This window comes from Dama dama, chromosome X (assembly GCF_033118175.1).
Source record: "Dama dama isolate Ldn47 chromosome X, ASM3311817v1, whole genome shotgun sequence".
Lineage (NCBI taxonomy): Eukaryota > Metazoa > Chordata > Mammalia > Artiodactyla > Cervidae > Dama > Dama dama.
Window position 1 is genome coordinate 54,518,494 of NC_083714.1, and position 25,575 is coordinate 54,544,068.

The window sequence follows — 25,575 nt, forward strand, 5'->3', positions numbered from 1 at the left end:
TCAACACAATACAATGTCTTTTATTTTTATTTTTAAAATATAAAAAACAATCTTAGCTTGAAGACCACACCAAGACTGACCTGGGGTGAAGTGTGCTGACCCCTGGCCAGTCTGAGTCCTTCATTCTGTGGATGAGAAAGGAGGTGTTTGCTCAATGGGCTTCCCTGCCTACAGGTGCCTGAAGGAGCTGATGGAGGAGCCACAGTCCTGGCCCATGTCTCCTTTTCCTGGTCTTGTGCACTGTGGTTCTTAAAGCCAATCTCCTGTACCTTGTTTTGGATTTTGAAGATAATACATTTTTGTCTCCAGTTTGTAAAAGATCAAGACTAGTACACTGTATCAGAAAGTGAAGGATTGTGTCATAATGAGACTTGAACTGAAATGCTCCCTCAGTCCCCACCTTGGCAGCCTTTTGTTTATTTTGGTAGAATTCACCCTCCTTTAATACCTCATCTATAATCCTAGCTACTGTCTACCCTTTGGGGCCTAGAAATTGGGGGTTTACTTTTGAGGAAGGTTTTTCTCTTTTGCATAGAAGAATCTGTGGGGGGACAGTTGTTATATTACAGCACTTCATGGAAAATGAGGTTGCTCTTCCTATGATTTCAAAGTGACTCTCATTCTAATCGAATTGAAAAAATCCTATTTGTTGCCTTGTCAGTGGGAAAAACTTGTATTTAAATATGAACCACCCAAATTAACAAGACAGAGCACACTCTTACCCTCTGACTGTGTATTGTAAGAACATGGGGCTGTGGAACAGGTTGGCAGGCATAATTCTCAAATGTTCCATATGTATATTTCATGGAATTAGTGTCAAGCCCAAAGACAGTGGCCTAGAACCATGTTGTAGCACAGCCTTTTAATTCTATTATCTCCCTGGGAACACAGGACATTGTGAGAGTCGAATTCCGTTTTCTCAGGAACAGACCTGAGGGTGACAGAAAGAGAATCTGTTCCAGTGGTACAGGGTTCACCCCGTCTCCTGCAGGTCCCCTTTCATCTGCAGTCACTAACCACAGTCCCACCGTGCTGCTTTCTCAAAATGAGAACGTGGAACCCCTACAGATTGTCTCCACCAGGGCCACACCTGGGGATTTCTGCTTACCAGTGGCAGCCTGCTCACTCTGGACAGAAGTCCCAGTGGTTGTCATCTACAAACAAAAGAGATGGCAGCTCCAAAAATAGGAATTCTTACCCCCCAAGCCCATGCCAGCCCCTGCTAACAACTCGGAGCTTAAAAAACTAAAAAAACAGAGCCAGACCATCTCACCAGGGCTGTTGCAGCGGGCTGTGTTTACTCTGTTATCTCGAGGCTTGGCACAGCACCACGTGTCCCAGTTGCTGAACACCAAGTGTCTGATGGCCAGTCTTTTCTGCCACGTGGCTCTTCCACAGATGTCCTTCCCATCTGGGTCAGGCTCTAGGAGACCAGGTTGAAGTTACCCCTCAGTATATGCCCATAGTCCTGTTACAGATTTGGTGATCAGCCCCCTGTGATTCACTTGCCTTTTCCACTTCAGTTTTCTCGTTGGCAAGACAGGGTAGTGATTCTCCCTGTCCTTGAATTCCATCTGAATCAGATGGCCACACCAAGGCACTTAAATAAATCACTTGTGCTTTGGCACATTGAAAGTAGTGGTTTGAATCACCGATGGACCAGAATAAAGATTTACTTAGAAATGGTCTAGTTTCTGGTTGAGAGGTTAAGGGCATCATGTTATCATTGGAACCAAGGCTGATGGGAAGAAGATCCTTCATGCATCTGTGAGCCCTGGGGATCCTCAGCTAGCCACTGCTGCACTTCAGGCTCCTTCTAAACCCCTTAAAAGCACATCATCTTATTGAAGTGATTTTTTTTCCCTTTTACTTGACTAGTGCTTTGCATCATGAGACAACAACTGGTGTCTCAATGTTCTTGGAAGAGGTGAATCAGTTTTGGGATGTTATAAAGTTTGTTGTTGTTGTTCAGTCACTAAGTTGTGTCCGACTCTTTGTGACCCCATGGACTGCAGCATGCCAGGCTCCTCTGTCTTCCACTATTAAGTTATGTGCTTTTAAAAACGAAAGCATGGACTCCTGGAGCTGGTGAGGCCCAGTAGATGCCATCCGTATAGAGAGATGGGTGTGGGGTCGTTGAAAGGTCTGAGAGCCTGGTTCCTTACATTCCCTTCACTGCCCCTTGCATTTGGGGATGTGTATAGCAAGGCTTTTGTCTCCTGCATGTTGAAGACTTAGGAAGCTTCAAGAGTGCTCTTGAGATAACAAGTGAAAAAGCGCTTAGGAAAATATGAAGATGGTGATATCTGTGAGGGCAGGGGCTGGATCTGTCTCACTCCTGAAGTATTGAAAGGGCGATGCAGAAGGTGATGGCCATCACTCAGCCACAGAACCATGAGCAATTTAAGAGACAACCTCAAAAACTGCCAGCTTCAAAAATGTGATAGAACGTTATATCTTTTGCTGTGTAATACAAACTGATTTTTAAGGGAGGTTATTTTACTTTACTTACTTTACTGAATTCAGTTTGAAAGAAGGTTTCCCTGCTTATTGATGAGATATGTATTGGAAACTATCTCTAAAATCTGGTTTTGAGCATTAGTTCTTAGTTCCTCGAAGCATGGTCATTCCTATTATGGTAGATCTTAAGGTGGTCTTTATAGAAGTCTGTGAAAGTAAAATTCTGCTTGTATAGTCCTAAAGAAACTAGCTCTTTGTTTTCAGCCTTGTTCCTATTTGCTGATAGCAGATATTTTAGATCTTATACTTTTTATCTAAGTTATACCACATTGTTCCAATGAAATGTGATTTTCTTTAAACAAAAAAGTAAAATTATATAACAAAAAAAATTACGTTACTTATATGCGAGCTTAAAATGCCAGTCATTTCCTAATTTTTAAAAAGGAGACCTTAAAGTTAAAAGCATGAGGGGAGAGGGAGAGAGCTTCTGTATTTTAATGACATGTTAGACAATTTTGAAATGATATTTTTGGCAGATACACATTTGATAAAAGTCCTATGAATAAAAATTTTTATAGTTAAAATACCTCAGAAAGCAGTTAGATAGACACTGGAGTGATACACTAGGCAAGGTTTGGTTTTTCTTTTTAACAAATGAACTTTAACTCTGTCTTCTCTTTAACATGAGTTGTCTTTACCATCATAACGATGATGGGAATATTTTCAGGGGTTCTTAAAACCAGATATTTCAAGATATGGTACAAAACAAAGTAATATTCTTAGTGGTCTAGCTTTGTTGCCTCTTCAGGTAAGTCGATCTTCTACCAGAATAGAAGGTTTTTTGCTAATGAACGTGACTCAGTTTGCAGACTGAATTGGCACGTTTGTCCTTTGCCCCCAGGACTTGAGAAATCTGAGGTTTGCGCTGAAACAGGAGGGTCACAGCAGAAGAGACATGTTTGAGATCCTCACAAGATACGCCTTCCCACTGGCCCACAGTTTGGTAAGTTCCCCGGTTCTCCTCCTTTGCTTCCTCTGCTGCGTTCCCCGGTGGGGGGTGTGTGCGAGGCTGTTTACCACAGAAACTTGACCTGTTCCCAGAGGGCACAAGCCTCTCCTCTGCCAGTCTATATGGGGTGGCTCAGTGCAAGTGACTCCTGCCACCCCCGAGCCTGCCCTCTACCTGGGCCAGCCCTCTTCCAAAGGCCAAAGGTGGCAAGGTGACCACAGGCATGTCCGTGAAGTGCTGTGACATCACATCCCAGAGCTCATCGCCCTCAGCTTGGGAACTGAGAGTGAGGCGGGTCAGTCTTCTGTGGTTCCAGTTATACGTGGAAACAAGTGCTCTGAGCCCAATGGCCATTGTACTTCTCAAATCCAGATTTGTGGTTTAGGCGCAGATTCTTTATTTTTAAGGACTGACACTTTAAATGTCATTTCATGGGGTTTACTATATATTTGCAGGACAGACTTATTATGCATTTGTTGCTTACAACCTGTGACTTAGTGCATAACAAGTTTTGGGCCATGTACATCTAGAACTTTTCCTTCCTATTTAGCAGACTTAGTAATCTCACCTTGTTTTACCACGGGACTGTAATAAGCTTTCCACACATCTTGCTCTTCAAACCATCTTTCTTTGTATTCTGCCTTGATCTTGCCTTCTTTTTTTCTTTTTTCCTGGCTTGTGTCCTCTTAACGCTTCCTTCACCTCTGCTGCTTGAGGTTTTTGTTGTTGTTGTTGTTTTATTTGAAACTTAAATTTCAAAAGATTTATTGATTTTATTTTTGATAGTGTTCTCAGCATTTTCTCTAAATATCTTTTTAAAAAATTTTATTGAAGTTTAGTTGATTTAATAGTGTTGTGTTAATTTCTGCTGTAGAGCAAAGTGATTCAATTATATATATGTATATACACTTTTTCATATTCTTTTCCATTTTGGTTTATCACAGGATCCTCTGCTTGACTTTAAACAAACTTGAAGGCAAACATCTATCAAGGGGAGAGCAGGGGAATAATTCTTTAAATAAATATATGCCTTTATTTTAAGTATAGAATAAATAGTGCTCCAGCTAGACTGAAGGTGATGAAAGAGATCATTAAATAGAAGAACCGCTTTGTGATGGTACCCTTCTTCCTATGCCTGTCTTTTATTTATTTGTTTTGGGGCAATGGGGACCTGAATTTTTTTTTCTAGCAAGACATGGCTTCTTTCTTCCTGAATTTCATCAGCAGTTTTTCTGTCAAAGGAAATTCATGACTGATGGAAAGGGCAATTATACAAAGACTGGTGGTCTAGAGGGATCTGGAGTACACATTGTGAGTCATGTGTTGATTGGAGATTCAAATGTGATGCTTAGAACAAATGTAATGATATCAAAGAGTTGAATCCACATTAAGCCTTTTCTCAGTTTTTGGTTAAATATGTGATTTAAAAGATATTTCAATATTAATATTTTTAAATGACTAGAATAAAATGTTTAATGGGAATACATCTTTGGAATTACTGTGAAAGTGAGAATGTACATCTAATCCAGGAAAACTAATTGAGGGGATGGGTTCTGTCCTGGGTTTTGCATATCTGGCCTTACATAATCAGGGATGTAAAGATGGTTCACACAGCAGGTGTGAAGGAGCTGAGGCCCCAGTCCATCTCCTGTGTGATCTTGCTCGATCAGTCATCTCCTTTCTCTGAGATATTCTGTCTCGTTTTGGTTTTACTAGATGGTAAAGAATCCACTTGCAATGCGGGAGACCTGGGTTTGATCCCTGGGTTGGGAAGCTACCCTGGAGAAGGGAACGGCTACCCACTCCAGTATTCTGGCCTGGAGAACTCCATGGACTAAACGTTTCGTCCATGGGGTTGCAAAGAGTCTGACATGGCTGAGCAACTTTCACTTCACTTCATTTCACCCTAAAAACAGGTTAAAGTGTTGAACCAGCTTTCCCCTAAACTACTATCCCATTTCTCACTTCAGTCTGAACTTCTGGAAAGAACATTCTAGTCTCTCCACATCTCTGGTTCATTCATTCCCCCAGACCATTCTAGTATCCAGTTTTATTGAAGGTACCTTATTAGAACTGAGACCGCTCTCTGGCTGAATCTAGTGACTCACTTCAGTCTTCATTGTGTTTGATCTCCCCCAAGCATTCAATAATTTGGACCACTCTCTTTTTGTGAGTCTTGGTTTCTGTGTTGCTGTACCATCCTGACTGTTCCTTCCTAGTGTCCACTGCCTCTGTTTTTTCCTTAAGTGTAGACATCTTGGTGGTGGTTCCCTATCAACCCTCTTCTCTTGTTACTTACTTTGTCTTGATGATTTTGTTTAATCCATAGCTTAAGCTGTCATCTCTATATGGGTAATTTCTAAATCGAGTCTTGACATTGGCCTTGAGCGAATCTAAATGAACCTCTCAAACACCTTCCTCTGGAAGTCTGTGAGAATCACAAGCTCACCATCTCCCTAACCTGTTTGCAGTTCACTAGACCTATTCTTCAGCCTACATATCCCTCAATTTGGATGATCCTCAGTTTCCAGGTTCAAGAACTTGAAGTCAACTACCCTGCCCCAATAAGGCATAAAACTTATTTATTGTATTGAAGTATAGTTGATTTACAATGTTATATTTGTTTTAGGTATAAAATATAGTGATTTAGTATTTTTACCGATTATACTCCATTTTATTATTATAAATATTGGTTATATTCCCTATGCTGTACATTACATCCTTGTATTTTATTTATGAAGTCAGCTTTCTCATTCCCCTGCCTTGCCTCCCTAGCTGCATCAATTTCAAATCCTGTAGGTTCCGCTTATTGTGTTAGTCGCTCAGTTGTGTCCGACTCTTTGAGACTCCATGGACTGTAGCCTGCCAGGCTCTTCTGTCCATGGAATTCTCCAGACAAGAATACTGGAGTGGGTAGCCATTCCTTTCTCCAGGGGATCGTCCTGACCCAGGGATTGAACCTGTGTCTCCTGCGTTGCAGGCAGGTTCTTTACCATCTGAGCCACGAGGGAAGAAGCCCAGGTTCTGCCTATTAGTAACTCTCGAATATTTCTTCCCATCTACCTGTGCTTCCCAACTTACTTCCCTTCCAACTTATCCTCTACAGTGCTGCTGTCTTTTTTTTAAGTACTGTATGATCATGTCATTCTATGTCCCGTTCTTCACACAAAAAATGTTCAGTGACTTCCCATGGTTTATACCCTAGACTCCAAACACATAGGATGGCCTTGTGCCCCTCTGGTATATACAGAACTTTCTCAACTCAGTCTTTGGTTTCCCCATCCCCTCTGCCTGAGGTCCCCTCTGCCTGAGGTCCCCTCATCTCTCTAGAGCCCATCCCTCACCATTTTGCTCAGTCCTAGATCCTTTCCCACACCATGCGCGATCCCTGGTGGGAGTTCATCACAACTGTCACTTGTTTGGACTTTGTAAGTCCTGCTACTGGAGCACTTACCTCCCTCAGTCTGTCTTCTGTCATAATTATGTAGTAATTGCCCATCCCCCTCCTATTCTGTGAGCTTATTAAGGCAGGATCAGCCTTTATCTATCTCTCTGCTGCTGCTGCTGCTGCTAAGTCACTTCAGTCGTGTTCAACTCTGTGAGACCCCGTAGACGGCAGCCCACCAGGCTTCCCTGTCCCTGGGATTCTCCAGGCAAGAACACTGGAGTGGGTTGCCATTTCCTTCTCCAATGCGTGAAAGTGAAAAGCAAACTACCAGGCTCCTCTATCCATGGGATTTTCCAGGCAAGAGTACTGGAGTGGGGTGCCATTGCCTTCTCCGATCTCTCTCTCTAATCTCAGCATAATCACTTCTGCATGGGAGATATACAATGACAGCTTTTTTAGTGAATACAGGTTTAGAGGAAAGTGAAGGAAAATTTCGTTCTATGGAGACACTTGGGCTGGATTTCTGGATATTGTGGGATATATCAGAGGATATAGGGGATATATCAGAGGATATAGGATTCTGGGTTGCTGTCATTGGAGTGGTCCACAGAGGGGTGCTTTGCCTAATTTTTTGTGTCTGTGCTAGGCATCCCTACTTTTTTTTTGTTTAGGAAGACAATAAAGTGAAAAACTGGAGGAAAAAATGGGAACTGAATGGCTCATACAAAGTTGTGGAAAATTACATTCTCTTAAGTTTTAACCACTCAAAGTCATCTTAAAAAAGAAAAACTATTCACCAAAACAATACAAAATACAGATAAAAACAGGTCAGCTATTGACATAGCTTTTGGAAAATTAGCCCCTGCTATTCCATTCAATGTGTGCAGGTATTTCATCAGTCAAATTCATTTCAGGGTAGTGTGTTGGGTGGTGTGGGGGGAGCCATGAAGGTGGATGACAAGAAGTTGTAGTAGGATGAATGAGACCTGGTTACATTTGGGGATGTGACAGAAGTGATGTGACAAACGCGTATGGCTCTGATACAGGTTGGTCGATAGCCAGTGCCATGAGAGGCCAGGGAAGCCAGCTGGGGATTCCCAGGAAGAAGGGAACAGGTCCAGCTGGAAAAGCCTGCGTGGAATTGATAGTCATTTGGGTTGGGCCTTGAGGATGGTTGTCATTTCCTGTGGACGAGGATGGTGGAGGAGGTGGTTTTTTAGGCAGAGGTAAGATCCTGACCCTCAGCACTAGGGAGGGTAAGTTGGCAACATGGAGAGTGTGTATTAAGGTCGCCAGAAAGCATGGGATGGGAGGAGGGGGCACGAGCTGGGCGCATCAGGTGGAGGGATCTGCTGACTCAGGAGCTTGTACCTTGGGAAGTAGCGGAGACTTAGTGAAGGTTTTGAAATAAATGAAGCCGGGAGTGGGGTCGGAGGGAGGACCAAGCGAGACGCTGGTGGTGCAGGTGGAGACCACATGCTTGGGCGATAGTTTGATCTTGGAGAACGGGGAGGAAGGCTGAGTCATCCTTCCTTCTGAGGTCTGCGGCCTGAGGGATAGCAGGGCAGGGAAGTAAAAAACAGATTTCATTTGAGGAAGGAGGGATGGGGAATTCTGTTTTGCTCGCAGGGCCAGTTAGCACCTTTTGACAAGAGTTTCCAGTAGCAATTGCAGGCCCACCTCTCAGAAGACAGTCCAGAGGTATAGACCTGGAATCGTGGTGCTCCATCAGTTTGGAGTCATGGATTCCTTTGGGAACATGGTGCAAGTTAGGGTTTCTCCTCCACTGACAGACACACTTAGGTACAAAACTGGATATAAAATTTTAGGGGACTTGGAGCCCCTGGGAAGCTCACCTGTAGGTCCTGGGTTGAGGAGCTCTGGTGTGTACCAGAGAAGCCAGCAAGGTGAATGAGGAGGTGATGAGGAGAGCCGGCAGGTTGGGGTCTGTGGAAGCCAAAGGCAGAGCGAGCTCTGAGAAGGTGATGATGAGTGTGTGAAGTTGTGGGGGTGGGGAGGACGCTCAGGAAGAGGTCCTTGGGGACTGGACCCCCTAACTGTGGACTGCTTGAGCCTGGGACACTCTTTCTTCATCCTGCCTCCCCAGTGTCCAGTATAGGCATACACTGGTTGAACTTTTTTGAATTGCAGGAGGTGGTCTGAGTGGTGGGGATGGGAGCCAGTTGATGGAGGTTTAAAGAGAGAGCAAGGGGTGTTTCAAAACACAAAGTAGTGGTAGCAGTCAGCTGGAGGGAAGATGTGTTTCCCTGAGAATCCCAAATAAGTGAATGAAGATGGTGGGCAGGGGAAGCAAGAGAGAAGAGGGTTCCTTTCCTGAGCAGGAAATGGGGTGGGGTGGGGGCATGGGATGAAGCCCATTTTGCAGGGCAGGTTGGGAAAGGAGAAGGGACAATTATTCCTCTGAGACTGGAGGGGAAGAAAAGTTTCCAAACTGCCACAGTGGGGAATGCGAGAGTGTGCCAGAAAGGGATTTCCTGGAAGCGTAATCTAAGCCTGATTGCATGGAACAATACAAAGGCCCCTGCTTGAAAAATAGCACTTTGTTAATATTACTGAAACTGTTAAAGCAGCTGCAGATTATCTCAGTGATTGTTATTGGCACTGGATGCCAGAAGTAACGTTGCAGTTGTGTCGGTGAAATGGTGTCTGGAGGCCAAGAGAGCTGGGTTCCAAATCGAGCCATGAGGCAAGCGGCATGTGAGTGAGATTTTTTCTTTCACACCGGCCCTGGCTCTCTTGCGTCCTTCCCCATTAGTATTTTCACCACTCAGTGTGTTCAGTTGGGACTGAAACTTTGAATTGACCTTGGAGCCGTTTAGCCACACACAGTGGATCCCAAACCATTACCTTGAATGGTTCTATATTAGGTCAATCCATTAAGACTTGAAAATTGTTTAGATTGCACTTTCTATTTGAACTGGAACATTTATTTTCTTGTTTTATTTTTGCTTTGCTTTTCAAACAGTAGAAATTGTACCATTTTCTCAAACAACATGGCGAGTCAATACTAGTTCTAAGGAAATGATACATTTTTATGATAAGAAATGTGACAATGCCTCTGATATCATGGTTGTTTTCTAAAGGCCGGTGTACATATGAGCAGAGCCTGATACTGCTACAGAAAAATAGTTTAATTGTTGGAATGGTATGTTCAATGCCTAAGATCCTTGATATCCTTTATTGTTTGCTCATTTTTTTACTCAGATGGAATCATCAGAGATAATACAAATTTTAGATTTAGATGGTAGTTTTTCTTTTTTAAACTCTGAATCCCAATCTGTTATTGAGTCATGAAAATATTAAGAGCATCTCTTATCTGTTATTTGTGTGTGTCTGGATCATGGTATAAAGTCTTTGGCTTTCTGTTAATCATAGTCTAGGACGTTTGATAATGATAGCATATGTAGAATAAAGTGCATTTTAAGTTTATTTATGCACTAATACAGTTGCTTAAATGTATCTTTAGGTCTGTGTGGATTTTCTTGACATTTGTTTAAATGAAAGGCTTGAGTGTATGATTAAACTCATGGTCTGTAGATTCACATGAGGGAAATGTAGAGCTAGAAGAAATGGAGCCTGAGACCCAGCTGCCAGGCTCCCAGTGGCCTGGATTGGGGAGGCTCAGTGGCAGGAGTCATTTGCAGGTCCCTTCTGCAAGGTGGTTGCCAGCATGGGGCCCAGGCATCCAGAGGTCTGTGTCTGAATCCAATTCAGTCCCTTACCTGCTTCGCAACTTTGAAAATCATGTAATATTTCTGTGCTTCAGTATTTTCATCTCCAATAGGGATAATAACAGTCTCCACCCCACAGGGGTTTTGTGAGGATTAAATGAAAAGTACTTACAAGAGCTCCTGGCACGCAGTAAGTGCCCAATAAATGTCAGTGCTTCTGTTCTTAGTGCCCCATGTTTCCCAGCAGGTGGAGAGAATAAGGATGATAACTCTGACCCACTCTTCCCAAGAATATGAGAAAAGTCATTGTGATCATATGTGGGACACTTTAAGCCCTTTAAAAAAAGATGCTCCACAGGTAACAGTTAGTAGTCTCATTAACCAATTGAGGCTTGTACCTTGCCGAAGGATTAGTTGAAAGTCTTCTATTTGAGAGTGTGAAAGCCAAAAAGCATCTTAAGTAGAAGTGGGAATTTATGGGCAATGGTGCCAGGTAATACACAGAGCTCTTCAGAAGTTGTTTTCTGTTCTTTCCACCTGTGACCCTGCTTGCGGAGTAACATGGCTCACTCAGGTTTGTGTCTCTGCACTTGCCCCTTTTCTGGATTTGGCTCTATGGTATCGCCATATTTCCTACTTTTTGTTCTTCTGTGAGCTTATTGTCAGTCAGAGACTTGCAAAGTCTTCTGGTGTTAGCTTTAGTAAATTTGACCATCTTCTGGGCCCAGGGGAGAAGATCCACTGGCTCTGACCCCAGGAGAGATGCTGCGGGTTCCAAGGCCTTTTCTGTGGAGAGCAGCGAGCAGGGTGCTTGTCTTTCTTCCTGGCTTCACTGAACCCCAGCCTGCCCTTCCATGTGGTCCTGAGCAGTGCCATTTCCCCTTGTGTTCTCATGGCACTTCTCATGGTGCTTGCCTACCAAAATAATTCCATAGAGGATAGGACACAGGGCTGGGAGGATACACCTCTTTTTTGACCCTCCGAACTGAGAATGTATGACCTGGAGTACTTTTTCTGTGCTTTGAGGTTGTAAACCAGACTGAAATGGAGCAGACTCTTCCTTTCTAGGCTGATTACAGATTTAATAGCCAACAACCAGAAGCTCATTTTCACCCGGGAATTGAATGAGAAGCTACACATGTGCACTCGCCTCTCAGCCTGGATGCGGCCTGACACCAAAGGGTGGCTTAGTTCTCCATCTCTTTTTCTGACCAGGACATTTTTTTTCTTAAATAAACAGTAAACTTGGCTCATAGAGGGTCTAATCATGCTTTTAAAGCTCCTCCCTTCCTGCCTCCTGCAAGACTTGGCCCTCTGTCTTTTTTCTGTCTCTCTCCGCTGCCCTCTCCCCTGGTCTTGAGACATGCCCAGCCATCCTCCCTGTGCCCATCTCTGGGGACTGTGGTCCCAGCTGGACTGTCCCCCACTTCCCCATGCCGCCCTCCGTGTTCAGAAGCACAGCGCTCACCACTGGTCCTCACATCCTCCCTTCAACTCCCTGCCTTGCAACTTGGAGGAACTGTTGGGTTTTTTTGGGGAGGGAGGGTTGTTTTCATTTAATTAATTTATTTTTAATTGGAGGATAATTGCTTTAAATGCCGTGTTGAGACAGTATGGTACTGGCACAAAGACAGAAACATAGATCAATGGAACAAAATAGAAAGCCCAGAGATAAATCCATGCACCTATGGACACCCTATCTTTGACAGAGGAGGCAAGAATATACAATGGAGAAAAGACAATCTTTTTAAAAAGTGGTGCTGGGAAAACTGGTCAACCACTTGTAAAAGAATGAAACTAGAATACTTTCTAATGCCATACACAAAAATAAACTCAAAATGGTTTAAAGATATAAAAGTAAAACCAGAAACTATAAAACTCCTAGAGGAAAGCATAGGCAAAACACTCTCTGACATAAATCATAGCAGGATCGTCTATGACCCACCTCCTAGAATAATGGAAATAAAAGCAAAAATAAACAAATGGGACCTAATTAAACTTAAAAGCTTTTTCACAATGAAGGAAACTATAAGCAAGGTGAAAAGACAACCTTCAGAATGGGAGAAAATAATAGCAAACGAAGCAACTGACAAAGAATTAATCTCAAAAATATACAAGCAACTCCTGCAGCTCAATTCCAGGAAAATAAGTGACCCAATCAAAAAATGGGCCAAAGAACTAAATAGACAGTTCTCCAAAGAAGACATACAGATGGCTAACAAACACATGAAAAGATGCTCAACACTGCTCATTATCAGAGAAATGCAAGTCAAAACCACAGTGAGGTTCCATCTCACGCCAGTCAGAATGGCTACTATCAAAAAGTCTACAAACAATAAATGCTGGAGAGGGTGCAGAGAAAAGGGAACCCTGTTAGACTGTTGGTGGGAATGCAAACTAGTACAGCCGCTATGGAGAACAGTGTGGAGATTCCTTAAAAAACTGGAAATAGAACTACCATAAGACCAAGCAATCCCACCCCTGGGCATACACACCGAGGAAATCAGAATTGAAAGAGACACGTGTACACTGATGTTCATCACAGCACTGTTTACAATAGCCAGGACATGGAAGCAACCTAGATGTCCATCAGCAGACGAATGGATAAGAAAACAATGGTACATATACACCATGGAATATTACTCAGCTATTAAAAAGGATGCATTTGAATCAATTCTAATGAGGTGGATGAAACTGGAGCCTATTATACAGAGCGAAGTAAGCCAGAAAAAAAAACACCAATACAGTATATTAACGCATATATATGGAATTTAGAAAGATGGTAATGATGACCCTATATGCGAGATAGCAAAAGAGACACAGATGTAAAGAACAGTCTGTTGGACTCTGTGGGAGAAGGTGAGGGTGGGATAATTTGAGAGAATAGCATTGAAACATGTATATTATCATATGTGAAATAGATTGCCAGTCCAGGTTTGATGCATGAGACAGGGTGCTCAGGGCTGGTGTACTGGGATGACCCTGAGGGATGGGATGGGGAGGGAGGTGGGAGGGAGGGTCAGGATGGGGAACACATGTATACCCATGGCTGATTCATGTGAATGTATGGCAAAAACCACCACAATATTGTAATTAGCCTCCAATTTAAAAAAAATGTAAAAAAAAAATGCCGTGTTGGTTTCCAGCATACATCAACATGAGTCAGCCATAGGTATACATATATCCCCTCCGTCTTGAACCTCCCTCCCACCTCCTACCACATCCCACCCCTCTAGGTTGTCACAGAGCCCTGGTTTGAGTTCCCTGAGCCATACAGTGAATTCCCACTGGCTATCTATCTTATATTTGGTAATGTATATGTTTTGATGCTACTCTCTCCAGTTGTCCCTCCCTCTCCTTTCCCCACTGTGCCCACAAGTTCTCTATGTCTGCATCTCCATTGCTGCCCTACAAATAAGTTCATCAAAACTGTTGTTTTGAAAGTGATTCCAGGCCCTACAAATTCTCCTAATTGATAGTCTGTAAGACCTTGGCCTCTTCCACTGCACCATCATTCAAAGTTTTTGTGTTTTTTTTTTAAATTGAATAGCTGCAATAGATGTTTATAAAATATCCACCAGATGTCCCAAGTTAGAATTGACAGAGCATACCTTTGTGTTGGAGCTGCTGGGTCTTCCACTTCATTCACCACCTCTCTCTTCAGCCAGGCCTGGTCTCCTGGCTTGTGGGGCCTACTTTCTTGGGCTGTTGGTGATGATTGCCTGTGGACTCATTCCTTGGGCCTTTATCTGTGGGAAGACTCCAGGGCCAGGACTGAAGGCAGTTTTACGTTTTCTTCTGCCAGGCATTTGGGGGACACTCCCAGCCTGGGGCACTCACAGATTAAATTCTCTGCAGGATGTTTCTGGGACCATGCAAGTTGTATGAGTTTTGGCAGCCCTGTGCTGTAGGCTCTCTTGCTCAGCACAGGTCACCTAGACAGGTAAGTTCCCTCTGAGTCTCAAGCACTTGTTTCCTGTTTGTCCTTGCCCTAAGGGTACAGTGTTATTGAAGGAAGTTTCCAGTTTGACACCCATCTTGGCCAGCCCAGGGCATTACATCTTATCTCCTGGAGCCTGAGAGGCCACGGAAACCAGTTCTGCCTACTCTTCTTGTTCTCTGCATTCCATTCACAGTTTGGCTTGGGCTTCTGAGAGTTTCTTCTTCCCTTGTAGGCTCATGAGTGCATTTTTAAAAAGGGTTTCTGTTTTATCTAGCAGTTTTAGATGTTGTCAGCAGAAATATCAATTAGAGCATCTAGATCATCATGCTGGCAGACACCTCTCCTGTGGCTTCTGAGGTCTCAATCATCTGGCCCTCCTTTTCTAGTTCCTCGGCTTGCTTCTGGCATCTAAATATGGGTTTTCTAGAATAATCCATCCTTGCTCTGTGCTATCCCCGGTCTTTTTTGTTCTTGTGTTGACCAGCATTGCCTTCATGGCTTCGTGTTTCCTATTAGTTACTCCGACTTCAGCTGAGCATGCCTAAACCTTTGTTTAAAATTAATCTCTCATTTCCCCCTCAAGTTTCCTTTGAGCTGCCAGTTTCTCTATTGCTGTCATTTCCTTCTCCCTGTCTTCCTCCTGCTCCAAAATCAAGGTCAGTGGGAGGTTTCCCTTTTCTGTAACATTTACTAAATCCATGTGTTCTTCGTCCCCAGCCCGACTTAGTTCAGGTTTCCATCTCTTCTGAGCTGTGGGGATGGTGCTTTTGCTGATTTTTGTACTTCTGTTTCTGATCCAGCCCACTCTACACATGCTGTCTGTCAGGTTGCTGCCCCTAGGAGGCAGCTCAGACTATCTCACCCCTTCACCTCTGAAACTTCAGCCACTTATCCCTCCCTGTCAGTGTAAATGCAAACCTCTGTTCTGTCTACCATGCAGCCACATCTCTCCATGGTCTCCTGTTTTTCTATCCACCTGTGGGCTGGCTGCCAAACCGAGGTGTTTGCTGATGGCCTCGTGTTTTCTTCCATTTGTGACTTTTTTGTGGTCCTCAAGGTTACCATGTCCAAAGTTGTCTTACCCTTCCAGTTTATCTGCCATGCCACTAGCACCCCTCCAGGCCTGCCTGTCCAGAAGGAACCCTGGCATTACCTGGCATCCCATGGCACTTTATCTGTACCTTTCAGGGCATTTAACCTGCTCCTCTTTATGTGAGCAGTAGCTGCTCCCTCCTCATCTCTCTCCTTCAGAGGATTTCTAACTCTTTAAAGACAGTAGTGGTGTCTAACTCTCCTTTTATCTACTTAATACCTTGTTCATAAGAGATGGTGGTGGTGGTGGTTTAGTCGCTAAATCGTGTCCAACTCTTGCGATCCCATGGACTGTAGCCTGTCAGGCTCTTCTGTCCACGGGATTCTCCAGGCAATAATACTGGAGTGGGTTGCCATTTCCTTCTCCAGGGGATCTTCCCGACCCAGGAATCGAAACCAGGTCTCCTGCATTGCAGGCAGATGACTTACCAACTGAGCTATGAGGGAAGCCCCTCATAAGAGAGAGTGTCTGCTAAGTAAATGTTTCTTAAATGTATCTAATAATGGCAGTGGAATGAATGAACAGGAGCTAGCAGCCACCAAGTGACCTATAAGAATATTCTGTTTAGAAAGGGCTTTGATTTGGCAAGCATTTACGTTGAATTTTTTCTAATGACTAATGTACGCATGGTTGAAAAGTAAGGAAAGATTAAAGGACTGATTGTTTGTGTCCCCCCAGATTTTCTGTTGAAGCTCTAACCCTCAGGGCAATAGGAGGTGATTAGCTTTTGATGCAGTCATGGGGGTGGTGTCCCATGATAGGATTAGTGCCCTTTTAAAAAGAGGTCAGACTTCACATCTCCACTGTGTGCAGTACAGCAAGAAGGCCATTCTCTATAAACCAGGAGGTGGATCTCAACAGAATTAGACCATGCTGGCTCCTTGACCTCAGACTTCTCAGCCTCCAGAACTGTGAGAGATAGTTTATTCTTCTAAGCCAGGCAGTCTGTGGTATCTTGTTATAGTAGATAGAGTGAACTAACTACAGCAGTAAAAATTGTAAAAATAGCTCCCTCCCAGCACCCTTTAGCCAGCATTCTCAGTGTACTGCTATCCACCTAGTGATAGTAAACAATGCAGGCAGTTCATTATTTATATACCTTCCTCCTTTGACCCTAATGGAGCATGCTACATATGCACCTCCGTAGCTTGCTTTCTAAATTTACCAATACATACTGCTTACCAAGTGGGCTTCATCACTCCGTTAATATTCTGTTTACTGTCTCATACTTTATTTAATCCTCTGTTGATGGATATTGACATCATTTCTAATCGTTTGCCTCTTGGTGTGTGATAATGAGTCCTTAAAATGGGACAGTGGAGAGGGACAGTAGAGAACAGATTTGAGAAAGATCAAGAAGATCAGATCAGTAGAATTTGTTGATTGACCAGTTATGGTTATGAGGGGAGATGGGATGATAGGGATGAATCCAACCTGGGTAAACAGGTTGATGGTGGGGCCAGTGGTCAAGATGGGCAACATAGGAACAGAATGAAGAAGAGAAGACAAGTTCATTTTGGCTGTGCTAAGTCCCAAGTTCTAGGGGACAACCAGGTGTGGGTATGTGGGAGGCCAGTGGCTGCATAGATCTGAAGCTTTGGCCTGGGGAGAGATTTATTTGGTAGACCTGAATTTGATCATTGGCATTTTCATTGACGTGGCCAAAATTATCAGGAGAGAGAATTACAGTGAAAAGTGGTGTCACATATGAACCCTGAGAAATGTCAGCCTTAAATGATTATGATTTTGACAAATAGTAAAGAATGTTCTTTTTCTAAAATGATTTGAAATGACATTTCAAGTGCACTTTTATAGTCCTTTCCTGAATAAGTGAATATGTACATTTATAAATGAACATAAGGGTGACTCAAGAATATTAAAGCCATTTTCCCCAGGGAAAAGGATAGTGGTAGAACTAGGAGAATTCTTTATGCAAACATAAGTAGCAATGGTAATTCATGCACAGGTTGCTTTTTGACCTATGAGACTTTTGTCAGACTTTTGTATGAAATTACTTTTGATGCAGTTGTATAAATTCTTACTATGTCAAGTCATAGTAAAAGGCTGAAAGCTGTATCAAGCATGAAGCTGTTGCTTAGAAGTATAAACTTTGCCAAGTTTCAGCACCTCCTATCGTTCTTCCTTAAAATTTTAGACTTTTCCTCCTAACTTGAATGATAGCATTATTGTTCTTATGTGAAGCAGTCTTGTTTCTTGAGATAATTTTACATTGCTGCACCCTTCAGTGGTAGATGGAAACTGAAAAAGGCTAATGTCTTCAATTTTGAAATCAAATTAGGAAAAAACACCTCAGATTCTTGTTCAAACATTGCAAAATTCTATCCTGAAAGAGTTAGTGACTGCTTCCCTGAATTTTTAAAGCTAGGTCTCAGAGATGCAGTGAATCGTGTCCACTGATGACCATGCATTGTGTGGTGACAGCATCATTTGAAAGCACTATTATATCTTACAGAGCTTATCAATTTACTTCCTTGAATACTGTGAAAATTATTTTCTTCTGTAACTGTCTTCCTCTTGAGTGGTATTTAATTTTTATAAATCTGACACTCAAACATCCAGTTCTGAGAGAGAGCACGACAAGGCTTTGGCTGTCTGTGAGTGCCCTTCGTGAAATCTAGGAATCCTAACTCATTGATACCGTTCTCCCTCCTCAAAGAAGGAAGCTCATGAATCACTCAGTATTTATAGAACCTACTCAATAACAATGAATCCAATCTAAATGTTTAAAGCGAGTCGGTGCATCTTTATATAAATGCCATTTAAAAATGATGGCTAATTAAGTGAAAGCTAAAATCTGCTGTCATTTCAGATTTTTGCTCCCACAAGACACAACAGTGATAAACGGAGCTAAATTAAAAAGACAAGTTACATTCTCTTTGTCAGAGTTGTCTTCCCTAGTGTGAAATTGGAGGTTTTCATCTCAACTTTGTCCTTTAACATTTTTCAAATGTTACATTGTGCTATTTTTAATCCTGGAAAAATGTATAAGATTGCTTTTTTTTTTTAAGTCTCCATGCCTGGTATTTCTTGACTAGTAGGAATCTGAATTGGTGAAATGCCCAAATATTCATACAGAGCCGAATAAAGGAAGACATGCTCACGTGAAGCCAGGGGTGATCACTTGAGAGTGTCTGTTTTCTGATGTCAGTTGCCCAGCTTTGATACTGGGCTCTGGTTATACAAGATGCTCACGTGTAGAAGGCTGGGTAAAGGGAACATGGTCCTTCCCTATACCTTTCTCTGCAACTTCTTGTCAATCTATAATTATTTCAAAAACCATGTAAACAAAGAAAAAAGTCAAGCAGCCCCTCAAATAGGCTGAGCACACAGAGCCCTCAGGAAGATTCCTAGTGTTCTGGTGTATCCAGGGCCCTTCAGGATCAGGGCATCACCACCCTCCCCTGGAGGGTCTTGATTCAGCAGGGTGAGCTGGGGCCCAGACAGTGCCTCACACATTGGGGAAACCCCAACCCCATCTCTGAACCCCCTGCCCACTCCCTGAGCTGGGATTGAATCCTTCTTGGGAAGCAAGATGGGTGCAGGGACATGGTCACTGAGGGCACGTCATCACCACTCCTTGAACCTGACTCCCTGTGCACTCCCATGAGGGACAGTCTCTAGAAGTGGTTCCCTCCATGGGACTCGTGTTTCCCAAACAGTGTCCCCACCTGACGCAGGGCTATAGGTAGGAATCACTGTGGAAAATGGCAACCTGCAAATCAAATTCTCAAAGACTCAAAGCCTTAAAAACTACATGTCTATAAGTGAAAATAAATGACAGGTAAAATCCTCAAGAAACGTTAAGCTGCTAACTTTAGGTTTTAGCGTTTTCATGCAGGAGCTGTAATTAGCCTTGTAACAAGTAATCACCAAGTACAGGGAATTCTGTACTTTTAATAATGAGGTAAAGATGAATGGGTGATGTTGTCCTTGCTTTAGTAGTAGTAGTCTTAATGCTTAGTAGTCTTAATTTTTTGGTAATAATCCACCTTTATGTTACTCTCTTGAGAGCTTGTGTTTTTAAACTCTTGCTTTGTTCTCTTATCTTAATCTTTAAGGGGGGAAAAGGGTAGAAATTAAAATATCTGGGAAGTAATTCCTATACATTCAACTTTAGAAAATGTCAGCATTGCTTCTTACAGAATGCTTACTTCAGTAGAGCCAGAGTTAGTGACAACTCAGTGTTCACATCGTATTTTCCTATTTAAACTAGCAAATAATACTTTAAAAAAGTATTTTCTTGTAATTGTAAGCTAATTTATTTGGATAGTTAAAATATTGGCTTGAACATCTGTTCTTTTCCACCTTAAGCTCCAGTTCAGTGTTAGATGTGTTGCTTTGTATTTCATGGCAAGAAATATCTGGCTGTTATTTGATTCATAAACGTGCCTGAAATGTTTGAGGTCCAAGTGTGGCTCTTAGCATCAAGTGTCTGCCTTCACGGAGCCCGCGGTCTAGAGGACAATAGGGGTCCAACAGTAACAAACAAGTAAATACATGTCAAATGGTCACAAGTGATGGAAATAAAATGGGAAGGAGGATGAGGGGTGCTGTTGAGGGGGGGGGTTGTGTGTGTTGTTTTTCTGTAGGGTGTTAGAGAAAGGCTCATTGATTAGGTTACATTTGAGCAGAGATGTGAAAGAAGTAAGGGAGGAAACCATGAGGGCAAGGATTCCAGACAACTGGAACAGCAGGTGCCAAGGCCCTGAGATTGGTGCGTGCTTATTGTTCGTGGGGAGCAGCACTCAAAGCCAGCACGGCTGGAGCAGACTGAGGAAGTGGAAGAGCAGAGACATTGTAGGAGACGTGGCCAGATGGCGAAGGCCGTGGGGGCCATTGCAAGTACTTCCACTTTTACCCAAAGTGAGATGAAAAGCTCCCACAGGAGGATTTGGGGGCAGGGGAAGGATTTGAGCTGACTTAGGTTGTGCCACTACTACTCTGACTTTAGGTGTAAAGATACAAGCAGAGGACTTGTTAGGAGGTGTTGTTATAATAATCCAAGTGGAAGTGGCAGAACCTTAAACCAGGGTGCTAGCAGTGAAGTGATAAGGATAAGCCAAGGTGCAAAGGATGGGGCTGGCATCTGCTGAAATGGGGAGACTGGGAGGAGCAGGATCGGGTGGGAGTTGTGAATGTCCCAGTTCTCTAGCTGTGGTGTGGTCACTTGTGTGGTCAAGTCTGAAGATCACAGTAGCGTTGCAGAGTGATAGATATTTAGGAATCACCAGGATATGGATGGTATTTGAAGCCATGAAATTCCTGAATGTCACCTTGAAAATGAGTATAGAGAAGAGATGAGAGGGCTGAGGCCTGTCGTTTCAGAGATCAGGGCATTGATTCAGAACTCACAGAGAAGTTAATTAACAATTTTCCTAATGTTCTGTCTCTTTCTTTTAAGAATTTTCCTAATGTTCTGTCTCTTTTTAAATAGATTAATGCATCACTGGTCCCTTTAGAGACAGTGGCACTGTTTACTAATCATTGCTGGGTTTTCTTTTTCTTTTTTTTTTTTTTAAGTGTGTTTTACCTGATCGATTGCTAATACTGCTTAAAATTGATGGGCATTTTTGGGTCTGGAAGTCTGAATTTTGTGCAACAGCACTTTAAAAAAAACCACCAAAAGTCATGTTTATTGTAAAGTAATTAGCCTCCAATTAAAATAAATAATTTACAAAAAAAACTAAAAAATGAAAAAGTCATGTTTGGAGTCATGGAAAACTGTGGTCTCACAAGTAATGGTTAATCAAGATAGAGGGTAGCATAAGTCTAGTCTGAATTTGCCACTGTTATTTCTGGCTTAATGGGCAATTCATATTGATGTATGGCAAAAACCACCACAATATTGTAAAGTAATTATCCTCCAGTTAAAATAAATAAATAAATATTTTTAGAAAAAACTAAGAAGAAAAAGTATTAGATTGTTATTTCATCATAGGCAAATCTGGTAAAAAATAAAATAAAAATCTCAGGTTGTGGTGTTAGTAGAATATTAGTTCCTTTACACTGAAGTTGACATTCTGTTGCTTTTTTTTTTCCTTTTCTAGCCAATATTTGCGTTTTTGAATGAAGAAAAGTTTAACGTGGATGGATGGACTGTTTATAATCCAGTTGAAGAATACAGAAGGCAGGTAAGTCAGTAGATACTGGGCCACGCGAAGAATCTCAAATGTGCCTGCTGAGGATATATGCCTGTGGTCATGCTCTTTGAGAATCAGTAACACCCTTGCTAAATACTTTTTTCCCTAGCAGTAGTATAACATGGCTTATTCTGTCTGTCTAGTACTGTGAAGCCTACAAGCTCTTACAGGGCCATGTTCAAGCTGCATTGAAGGTTACATGGCTAAGTTCATTTTCTTCCTACCACATGAAGAACATCCATTATATGTTGTCCATGAAATGAATCAAATACTCAGAGTCTAGAATAGCCAAACTTCTATATCTTACTACTCAGGAATTGATGTCACAATGTATTTATGTGTTTGGGAGCTTAACTATTACTGGCAGTTAGATTTCAGTTATATTCATCTTGGCTTAGAGATTCAAATAAATTAGAACTATAATGTTGACTTTTCCAGGCAAGCTTTGATGAGTGTATATGAGAATTGCCTTTACTGCTCTCTTAGTAAACTTTACCCACGTGCATGTTGATTTGCAACAATAAAGTAGGAGGCTTTGAGTATTGTTGCTGTTCAGAGGTGAAGGTCTCCTGGCATTTAAAGAAGATTCCCGTGCCTCTTATGGAACAAGAGCTGCACTTTGACCTCTGCTATAACCAAATCATGGTACAGCTAAGAGTTTTGTGATGAGATTTTTCCTCAATCTCATTCTATAAAGCTTGTAAAATAATTGAGAAGTTTTGTCAAATTGCAAAACACTAGACTTGAAAACCTTTAAGCCACCACTTCCACTACCAGGCCTCTTGGCTGAGTTCCCTGTTTAGTTTTGATCAGAAATTCAGGTGTGGGAATTTATTTCTGGAGCACATATATGAAGTAGTATGCCCTGTTGCTAGCTTTAGACTATTTCATTTTCAAAGGCTGTGTGTACCTCTCATTAATAACCTGTCTTATGGGTTATATATGGAGGCAGAAGAAGGACCATTGAAACATCTTGCATGTTTTGGAGACCTCTGTAGTGTTATGTATTAAACTACTTGCACGTTCATGTTGGAGTATTATTGATAGTATTAAGACTTATTTTGTAGGTCAAAGCTTCTAGCTTGAAACAAAACAGTTCCTGTTTTTACGCTTGCATGCATATATGAACTACTGAAGGTATTTTGTTCTAGACTGCCATTATATTCCATCTTTTTTTCTTATACCTTTCTGATGGGACTTGTAACTCTCTAATTGGACTTGACATCAGACTCATCTGCTTAGGTCTGGACTCTATGGGGCCAGACCTAAAGACAAGGTACAATTCCTGTTCCCAAAACAAGCACCCACATGGCTCACTTTTGTGTGTGTACTTCTGTATTTGTGAGTGTGGGGAGGGAGTTATTCCAGCACCTCTGGACCTTGTCCCCACTAGATCCAATTTTGTGAGTAGGCGGTAGGATGGAAGATGTCTTCCGTGTGTCCCTGTCACACTAGCAGGCTGCCTCAAATACAGATGACTCTATTTGTCACACAAGCCATAGGGCAATCACCCATCCCAAACCACTTGATTGAAAAAACTCTTAGGAGGTGGCAAAATGAGCCTCCCCAGAGGGGCTTTCCTTACTTCCCTTCTGTGAATTTCTTTTTTTAATTAATTAATTTATTTTAATTGGAGGCTAATTACTTTACAACATTGTAGTTGTTTCTGCCATACATTGACAATGACAAACATTGTGAATTTCTTTATAAGCTTAGCTTCTTTCTACTTTGGAGCAGGTTGAAGTATTCCCCCTATTTTGAGTAGGGGGTAGAAGTTGCCTGATAGCTTTTCTACCCTCAATTAGACACACGTGATTACACCGTGTACTTTTCTTTAACGTGCGTGAGTAGGGGGGGACCTTGAGTTTCTCCGTACAAGTAGTAGAGAAGAGTTTGGCATGAAATGAAGGAAGATCTCAAGTTGAACAGAATTTGCATTTATCAATGATAGTTTAGAATTTTGGAGCCCACCTGTGTTTTGTCTTGTGTTCTGTTGTCTGGATTACCGATCTGGTTCCCTTACTGGGAATCAGTAGAGTGTTACCACTCTGCCATCAGACGCACGTTTGCCTTCTGCTCAAAAGGAGAAAGGAGACCCAGCGATGGCCAGACCCAGAGAGGAGTCCTCCGTGTTGACACGAAATTCCTTTTCTCCTGTAGGGCTTGCCCAATCACCATTGGAGAATCACTTTTATTAATAAGTGCTACAAACTGTGTGACACTTATCCAGCTCTCTTGGTGGTTCCATATCGTGCCTCTGATGAAGATCTCAGGAGAGTTGCAACTTTTCGATCCCGAAACCGAATTCCAGTGAGTACTGCAATTCATGTCTTTTGTAAAGGGTGCCATGAGAATGGTAGTCAAGTAATTCAGAGAAACGCTCTTTTGGAATTTCAGTCCCACAGGTTATTATGAAATGTCTTCTGAGTGCAAAGCAGCAGGCCAAATGGGGAAAGAAGTAAGACGTCACCTTCCCCCCGCCCCAGAAGCTTGCAGTCAAGGACAGAGCATGAACTCAAGTAGTTTTTATATAGGAGAGGGAACAGGTAACACCATGTGAAAAGGAAGAAGGGAGGACAGGGTCTCTGTGGCTTCTCTCTTTGTAGCACAGTGATTAACAAATGTGAGGCTCTTGGTCAGTGTCAGCTGACATGTTAGAAACAACACTAGAAATACCCTATGTTATGGAGCCTGTAAGTACAGGCTTTTACTTAACACCTTTATTAGGATTTGTCTCTCTGCATGACGTTTGTAAGCTGCATTCAAACCATTAGCAATCTTGAGACAAGTGCGGATTATCCCAAACAGTATATTACAGTATCACTGGACCTAGTTCATATAGTAGTATTTTGGTTCTTAAATATTTATGGATGAGTTGCACTATAAATCTTATTGACTAAAGTGTCCCTAAATCATATTGACTAAAAGTTTAGAGAATTTTTCCCCTCTGTTAGTTTTCAGGACATCTCATAATAAGTATATTATTTTGTTTTGGTTTTGATTTTGAAAAGCAAAGGTTGAGGAAATTAAAATTTAATGTTATGTCACCTTTGACTTCCAAGTCTAGACATTTTTGTCCTTAAAAGAATATTTGTGTGAAACTTTTGTGTAGTATCAACATAATATGAATTGTAACTTAAAATGCACTTGGTTCGCTAAGGGCGAGTGTCTGTTCATATCTTCATGAGGTATATAGTATACTTGGAAGTATGGTCTTTAGCTCATTTTGCTAGAATGCTGCGCTAATAAAGCAGAGTTACCAGTGTGCTCCTCTTCTGCTCTGCTGAAACATACTTTTCTGTGCTGTAGCCACAGACTCCACCCCTCTCCTGGCCAGCTGTGTTGCTAAGACATGCCTTGCCCACAGGAGAAAGGGTTAGGATAGTGTGGGTTCATTTTGTTCACTCCTTCATTCGATGAGTATTTATTGAACATCTACTGTGTCAAAAGTGTGTGTGAGTGCACATGTACATGTGTGTGGATTTCATGCGATTAGGGGCAGGAGAGGAAGTGAAACACCTGAGCCAAGTCCACTGTGCTCAGGCTGCCATGTTTATCCCGCAGGTCCCACAGTTAGGAGTGAATGAAAACCCACCGTAGAGCAAATAGAATGCTTAGCTTTTTACTTAGCCATTTTATTGATCCTCCTTACCTTGTGATGGGCCCTGATTTGCATTTATTTTTCCTAATAAACCTTAAGGCTAAACTGTCCATCCCCTCTCTATAGATTACAATGCTTAATCATATCTAATAAGAGATAATGTACTCTTTCTGATACAACTCCTAACCACCAGATTCTTGACTGTAACCCAGGAAATGTATTCCCTTT

General features: G+C 42.2%; 1 protein-coding gene across 4 annotated transcripts in view; it reads left to right on the top strand.

Moving 5' to 3' along the window:
* The window catches only part of MTM1 (myotubularin 1), a 92,593-nt gene that overhangs the window by 42,511 nt on the left and 24,507 nt on the right, over positions 1 to 25,575 (top strand). For all 4 annotated transcript variants that reach the window (XM_061136042.1, XM_061136043.1, XM_061136045.1 and 1 more), the window contains 3 exons: positions 3,362 to 3,463; positions 21,654 to 21,737; positions 23,907 to 24,056. In XM_061136042.1, the coding sequence (XP_060992025.1) occupies positions 3,362 to 3,463; positions 21,654 to 21,737; positions 23,907 to 24,056 (336 nt within the window). The remainder of the gene's footprint in view (positions 1 to 3,361; positions 3,464 to 21,653; positions 21,738 to 23,906; positions 24,057 to 25,575) is intronic.